General features: G+C 48.4%; 1 protein-coding gene and 1 pseudogene across 1 annotated transcript; both read left to right on the forward strand.

Moving 5' to 3' along the window:
* The first annotated feature begins 2,179 nt into the window (after nucleotides 1–2,179).
* LOC123067914 (lichenase-2-like) lies at nucleotides 2,180–3,805 on the forward strand (annotated as a pseudogene).
* A 1,035-nt stretch (nucleotides 3,806–4,840) lies between these two features.
* Nucleotides 4,841–6,630, forward strand: LOC123066587 (lichenase-2-like). Its single transcript, XM_044489639.1, has 2 exons — nucleotides 4,841–4,922; nucleotides 5,684–6,630. Exons 1-2 carry the CDS (start codon nucleotides 4,841–4,843, stop codon nucleotides 6,628–6,630), a joined length of 1,029 nt encoding a protein of 342 aa, XP_044345574.1.
* Nucleotides 6,631–8,189: the final 1,559 nt, after the last annotated feature.

Consider the following 8,189-nt stretch of genomic DNA (forward strand, 5'->3'; position numbering starts at 1 on the left):
AAACTGTGATCACTAAAGTGAGCAGCTCAAAGGATAACATGAAGTCATCAAGACATGTTCAGAGAAGGTTAAAGTTTGTCAGAAAAATGAAAAACTCCGGAGTTATTGCATTGGATTATATCCAAACGTCTAAAAATCTGGCAGATCCTTTTACTAAGGGTCTATCACGCAATGTGATAGATAATGCATCGAGGGAGATGGGTATGAGACCCACAATATGAGTTGGTCACAGTGGTAACCTATTCTTTGTGATCGGAGATCCCGTGAATTAGATGTGGAAGACAAGCTGTTGATCAACTGGGAGGAGAGTATCCTTACTGTTAAAAATACCACTCCATGAAGATGCAATACTCTCCTAATCTGCATGGCAGGTTGATCTATATCTTAATGTGTTCTAAGTGGCTCTTTGAAGCAGAGATTTTGTCCTGCAGAACATCTTTTGAAGAACGCACCTATATCAGTCTGATTGTTAAGCGTCGCAATCTATGAGAGTAGGGTTCTCTCTAGTAAACTCATGAAAGGTCTCGAAGTATGACGAATAAGCTCCACCCTCGGGGAAGACCCACGGTAGCCACGTATCGGTCAAGGCTTTATGTGAAGCTAGATTCGCAGAAAACTTGCAGTTCAAGGCCCAGTCCACTGTCCAAGTTGCTTACTAGTGTAGCATAGAGTTCTAGGTGGAAGTTCAACTTAACAGTCTCCACTATAGTACCGGTATATAAAACATTGTTTTGGAACCAAAGGCAAATTTTGTGTGCCTCTGGGATCTGGTGAGGGATTGCTGGAATTTAGTCTATTTTGGGACAACCCAATAACTATTTCAGAAATTCCTAAAAAAATCCTAGAGGCCCACTTAGCCCATTTGTGCAAGGCAAGGGATACTACTAAAGTTTAGTCCCACATTGCTAGTTGAGTGGGAGTTGGACCTCTTTATAAGAGAGGTTCTTTCCCCACTTGTATGAGCATGAGAACAAGAGGGACATCCACGCGCGCTCCTCCTCCGCCGCCCGCCTCGCCTCGCCGCGGGTTGCGGGAATGAGCTGAGGTCTAAATTTTTGCCACGCACTACGGGTAAACGAAAGGTCACTCGGAAGCTGAAACATTTTTCTGTCTCTGGACACTGAATTCGAACGGCGCGCCTCTTCGGCTGTTGAGCTCCCGGCGCAACCTCTCGCCTCCTCCTCTTGCGCCTATAAAAGGGAGGTCGCTCCTCCCAGAGAGAGGCACCAGAACTTCTCCTTCCTCTCGCCACCGATTCCAATCGCTGCGCTGCTGCTGTCTTCCTCATCCCGGCTTGCGGTGTGCACCGCGAGTCGGGACAGTAGGCCTCCGACACCGCACCTCTTTGAGTCTTGTACGGGAGAAGGGTGATAAGGTTTTTGGGGAGCGCTCTGCGCGACTACTGACTTCTTCGTCACGGACGCCCCGGACTCCGACGACTACTTCCCCGACGTCGACAACCTCCTCGACGACATGGAGGACACCGACCCCAAGTCTAGTGCCTCTGCTCCGGCTGCTGTCCTGTACGTGTTCTTGTTTTTGCTGTTAGAGGTCCTGCCACAGTTCTTTCTTCTAGTGTTTACCTACACATGTTAGGATCTACCTCATATATGCATCTTGATCTACTGTCTGCTCGAGAGATGATCGTTTCTAGCTCATATATGAAGATGTTGTTTACCTTCTCTTTGTCAAATCGCATGACTTGTTTTATCACTGCTACACTAGTCATGCTTTATCTAGTATTTCTGTTAATAAAATCACTCGGTAAATTGCTCATATTTCCAACACTTGACATTTCATTCCACCGATGTTTAGGATATATATATATATAATTGATATGCTCGCGATATCGCAATACTTATTTAGTGATCGTGTTATCACAATTACAGATGTTTTTTAACACAGTACAGACGCAAGCACTCAAATACGGGCATACATTCACCCCTATGAACGCACAAACGCACACCCTACCCCTATAAGCACCTCCGAGAGACTGAGCCAGCATGACATCTTGAGATTTTACGAAGTCACCGTAGATGTCTCGTAGTCGACGGGAACGTCTCCTCCTACCGAACGCGTATCGCCAGAAATCCTAAAATAAATTCAGAATAAATGCAAGCACCGGAATTTGAACCCTGATGGGCAGGATGTACCACTGTCCTTCTAACCATTCAACCACATGTTGATTCGCCACAATTATATAATTGATGCACGAGAGGCATCGGTGGGCGTGTGCTACGGCATGACCGCCAACAACCTGCCGCCCGCGAGCACCGTCGTCCCCATGCTCCGCGACAATGGCATGACCTCGGTGCCTCTGCGCATCAGGTAGCGCGGTGCTGGCCGCCCTCGGAGGCACCGGCATCAGCGTCATAGTCGGCGTGCCCAACAACGTCCTCCCCGACCTGGCCGCCAGAGCGCCCGCGGCGGCCGCGGGATCGGCGCCAACATCCAGGCCCACCCGGCCGTCTCATTCCGGTAACTCGTCGTCGGAAACGAGGTCGCCAGGTGTGACACGCGGTATGCGGGACCTGCCATGGAGAACGTCCATAGCGCGCCTGTGGCGGACGGTCTGGGCGGCGCCATCAATATCACGATGGCGATATCACAGGCCACCATCGCCGTACACATCTCACCCTCCGCCGGCGAGTTCACTAACGAGTCCAAGCCGTTCATGATCCCTGTGCTGCAGTTCCTTTTTTTGCCTGGTAATACATGTCTCATTCATATTATAAAGATAAAAATACAAGTCACGTAAAGACCGACATGACAAAACTGAAAAAAATAATAGAAAATCTCTGAGCTTGACACCAAGGCCCATCACCTGCCTTCAGCACCACCATGGCAGCCACCGAAGAAAAGAATGACGGATCACCTCCTCACCCGAGCTCGACGCGGCTCCATCGCTGATATGCAGCTTTGCGGATCTCCAAGGTGGCTCACCAAAAGTGAAGCCCTTGCCGTTGAACGAATCAGATCGGGGCAACACTCCGGACACGCCATCGAACTCGCACCCTACCACGACTAAGACGCCAAAGGAGGAAACCATAGCTGCCATCCACGAACCATGAACCCATCACATGTTCCGTCTTCCAGATGTCGTCGATACAGACCACAACCTGCATCCGCTCCTGGACTGCCTCCCAAGCTCCGCCCCGACGCTGGAGCAAACACCGTCGCAACGGCGGAGGCCGAGGGCACAGGTCAACCGCGAGGATGTCGCCGCCGCCACGCCATCCTTACTTGAACAGACTGGTTTCTAAATTCATCCCCAACCATAGAACCGTTGGCCTCGTCAGGAATGGATTCGAAGAATCTTTATTCAGTGGCGTCATCGTCGCCGTCGAAGCCAAGACGATGAACAACCTGAAAACCTAAACTACAAGAGAGTAAAAACGATCGATGCGCGTGGATCCGGCGACCCCCCTCACCACCGACGACCAAGGTCGCCGGCGGAGGGGAGCCGCCGGAGAACGGCGCTAGAAAATTGGCCTCCCGGCGGCCGCTAGGGTTCCAGCCATAGATAGATAGACTGTGTTGGGCAGTGGTTGATGGTTCCTGTGCTGCAGTTCCTGAAGCGCACCAGTGCACCGCTACTGGCCAACCCGTACTTTGTGTACGCCAGCAACCCACGCAACATGGATATCAGCTTCACGCTGTTCACGGCGCCAGGGACGGTGGTGCAGGACGGGAAGTACGGTACCAGAACATGTTGGACGCGATGGTGGTGGCCGTCGGCTGGTGGCAGGGCGGGCATAATCTGGTGATGCTTGCTGAATTGTCACGAAATTTAATGCTCCCATAACCTAGGAACACCAGCCATGCACCATCCAAACAATCAATCAGGAAAGCTAGCTCGTTTTGTTTTCTATTTCCAGTTGCCGCTTACGAATTAGGATTCACCTGTTATTGTAGCTGCGTCGAGCTGCCGCCGATGATTTCCGTTTTTAGTGCAGAGTTGTCTGCTGAAGAGCCAAATTTGATGCATTTCATCAAGCAATTGATAAAGCATAAAAATAGGTAACGTGCCCAGAGTTACCAAATGAACATCCTGCAGATCCACAAGATCGACGATGGGTGCAGAGAGACAGAGATTTTTTGTTTATTGCATGGAGAGACAGAGATTGAGACTGGGGGCTCCTCAAACACCACCCGATCTGCATGTAGCTAGTGTAGAGACGGACTAGGACGTCGTGTTTATTTTTTGAGACTGAGGGAAGGATTTGGCGTGTTACGCAGGAGTGGGTCGCTGATAACTGGTTAGGAAGGAGATACTTTATATGTATTTTCTTAGGAAGGAGATATGAGCCCATGGTTAGCAAGGAGTAATCTTCTTAGAAAGAATATTATGACCGTGATTGATTTTGGAGTTATTATGTATGAGAGGGAGATCCACTGATTCAAACCCACCCTTATGTATGCGACGGAGATCGTGCAGTAATTATATATGTATGTTCATCAATCTACTTCTTTAGGCCAGATGTTAATTACATATTGATACTAATGTAGGATATAGTTACTTGCTTTTTAATAACTTAGATTGCTTACCACATGTGTCACGAGGTATATAATTACTTACTTAGCATTGGCATTGATATTAGGTATGATATAAATTAGGAAAAGATGCTAAATGTGTTTATGCTAAACACACAAACGATGTAGACCGTTGGATATATGCGGTTAAAGGGATGAGATGTGTTGGATCTCCGCAACTCTCTTTTTATATTGATATATATAGATATATATAGGGGTATTTCAATAAGATGAGACTGATCTTTGGTTAGGAGAAACCGCCTTTAATCAGATCATTGTATCAACGTTGTAGAAGGAGAAGACGCCAATGGTGCAAGGCCTTGCACCTACGCTCCACATGGCATTGCTCCTAGGGCTCGGCGTCTTCGTCGCCATCCTTGCAAGTAATAGTCTCTCTCTCCTCCGATCTTACAAGTAATCTCTATACTCTACAAATACATATGTGCTGCCTAAAACATTGTGCGTCTAGCATATCGGTCTGTGCATATTGGTCAATGTTTTCATATTGATTGTAATTAGGGCTCGTATAATGATGAGTTCGAAGAGAGATGCAGAGAAAGAAGGACTTTTGGGGAACAAAAAGATTTATCTTCTACTCCCTCCGTCCCATAATATACATGCAGATCAAAATGTTGTACATGGCATTCTTATATATTATGGGATGGAGGGAGTATATATTATGTTGTACAGATGAATATTTAGGGAACAACATTTTGACAATGAAAATGTTGTACGGAACCATGGTTCAGCCGAACCTACGCTCGACACCGTTGATTTCTAGACACTATTCATGAGGATTCATGCATGGTTGATTAAAAAATGCAGTTGACATGCATGCCTATTCATGAGGATCCATGCATGGTTAATTAAAAAATATAGTTGGCATGCATGTCACGGATCCACATGTAATAGGATGTTAAATCGTACGACATAGACCATAGGTTCGGCTGAACCATGGTCCTGAATCAGGTCTCCAATTTTGACATCTCATTTAAATTTGCATATTTAAATGAGATGTCAAAATGTTGTTCCCTAAATATTCATTCGTACAACATCTCATTTAAGAAAACCCTTCATGTGTATGTACTGCAAACAGTTGATCTTCACTTGAGGTTATAATTGACACCTGCTCCTATATACAATCTGTAAGGTACTGCACGAGGAGCATCCGTGGGCGTGTGCTACGGCATGAGCGCCAACAACCTGCCGCCCGCGAGCACCGTCGTCCGCATGCTCCGCGACAACGGCATCACCTCGGTGCGCCTCTACGCGCCCGACAGCGCAGCGCTGGCCGCTCTCGGAGGCACCGGCATCAGCGTCATGGTCGGCGTACCCAACAATGTCTTCCCCGGCCTGGCCACCAGCGCGCCCGCGGCCGCCGCGTGGGTCGGCGCCAACATCAAGGCCCACCCGGCTGTCTCATTCCGGTACCTCGTCGTCGGGAATGAGGTCGCCGGCAGCGACACGCGGTACCTGGTCCCAGCCATGGAGAACGTCCGTAGGGCGCTTGCTGCGGCCGGCCTGGACGGCGCCATCAAAGTCACAACGGCAATATCGCAGGCCACCATCGCCGTACACGTCCCACCGTCCGCCGGCGAGTTCACCAACGTGTCCAAGCCGTTCCTGCTCCCCGTGCTGCAGTTCCTGAAGCGCACCGGTGCGCCGCTGCTCGCCAACCTGTACCCGTACTTCCTGTACACCAGCAACCCGCGCAACATGGACATCGGCTTCGCGCTGTTCACGGCGCCGGGGACGGTGGTGCGGGACGGGAAGTACGGTTACCAGAACATGTTCGACGCGTCGGTGGACGCGGTGCACGCCGCGGGGGAGCGGCTCGGGGTGAGCGGCGTGGACGTGGTAGTGTCGGAGACCGGGTGGCCGTCGGCCGGTGGCGGGGCGGCGTCAGTGCAGAACGCGAGGACGTACAACCAGAACCTGGTGAACCACGTGGGGAAGGGCAAGCCGCGGCGGCCGCGGAAGGTGGAGACGTACGTGTTCGCCATGTTCAATGAGAACCTCAAGGAGAACGGCGTGGAGCAGAACTGGGGGCTCTTCTACCCCAACACCAACAGGGTGTATCCCATCACCTTCGGCTAGTGAATTTGATTGATCCCGTTTGTGTCCGTGCAGGCGCCCACGATCATAGAAGTGCATACGCCGACTATTAATGAGGCCCACCCAAGTGCTTGAATGGGCATCAACTTATATAGTGCCCTACTTGTTCTCTTAAAAGAATTAAATTGGTGAGCTTGTGCTACTATTAAACGAGATAACCGCGCGTTGTAGCATGAATATGTTGACATATTTCAATAATATTTGGTTGCGTGAAACACTTGGATTAATAATATACGAAAACACTAAACGTGTGTTTCTATATTGTATTGGATTATTGTGAAGTTGAGAAATATTTATAGAATATAGGTAGTACTACCTTTGAACTGAAACAAGTCTTATATTAAGGGACGGGGTGGCATGTCTACATGGATTATGTTTGGATATTGAAATAAGTAGATTTAGTGAACATCAACTAAGGGCATCTTCAAAGTGGATCCTCAAACCGTCCGCATAATACCGCACTACAGTCCAAATGTGTTGTGTCATCCAAGGCGGGCCTATATCGATACACTGGGGGAGGGGGGGGGGGAGGGGGGTGGGTCCGGACGCAGTTTTTCCCACAAACTGAAGACAAAGTGTGTGCGTGTGTGTGGGAGGGGGGGGGGTCCGGGAATCCGGACATCAAACGGGTAGGACTCTTGACACACCTGATCCACCCAAAAACCTGCCAAAAACTCTCTGGGATCGAGCAACTGAAGGAAGAACTGATTGAGCATATGTGGGTGGTTAAACGGGACAACAATGTTTGAGTGTAATATTTGAATTTATTTAATTAGAACTATCACCGCATTTGAATATTTGAACTATTGTAAACTATATACACGCCGCTATTTGAGTGTGTAGGCTAAATAAATTGGGGCCGGATGTATGCGGGTAGCATTGGATGTCTGGCTCACGTATCAGTGCCCGTGGACTGGTCCATCCCGTCCGTGGACGGATGCTGGAGCATTTTTGTGGGTCAGCCTTGGAGATCCCAAATAATGAAAAATATTCCGTGCATGTTATGGTGGGCCTTTGATGAGATGGCATTTGTGCATGTTAAGATAATACAAATAATGGGAAAGAACTATTTAGGTATATAAAATAGAAGAAGAGTTCCATGTTGGGAACTTATGATAGGTCTGATCAATGGACCCCCAATATACATCTGGCATTAGTTTTTTAGGGTAAAAAAATCTAACAACCTCGGGTACGTCCAATCTTGATCGAACACATGGCAATTACTCGCTCCAACACAACAACTTGAGATATTTTTATACTACATGGCAATTTTCACTTTAGATCATGGCAACTCCATATACACACTAGTGGAAAATGGCTAGCCACAACTTTCGTCTGTGGCGCGTCGTTTTTCATCAACGCCAGCACTATTTTCGTCGTCCAAATTGATACGGTAGCTATAATTTGGTATTGATGGCGTACTTATTACTTCCGACATCACTTCTATGTGGGCCCAGTTATCGTGACCAGTTGGATACAGCTGGCTTACAATTTATAAACATGCCATATATATTTAACCTTGTGTTGTCGTGCAGTCGCCT

The sequence above is a fragment of the Triticum aestivum genome, chromosome 3B (genome assembly GCF_018294505.1).
Source record: "Triticum aestivum cultivar Chinese Spring chromosome 3B, IWGSC CS RefSeq v2.1, whole genome shotgun sequence".
NCBI lineage: Eukaryota > Viridiplantae > Streptophyta > Magnoliopsida > Poales > Poaceae > Triticum > Triticum aestivum.

Excerpts from the sequence above, each read along its gene's own strand:
- LOC123066587 (XM_044489639.1), top strand. The coding sequence starts at position 4,841 with ATGGTGCAAGGCCTTGCACCTACGCTCCACATGGCATTGCTCCTAGGG. Across the intron at positions 4,923-5,683 it reads CGCCATCCTTGCAAGTAATA|GTACTGCACGAGGAGCATCC; the intron begins GTCTCTCTCTCC and ends ACAATCTGTAAG.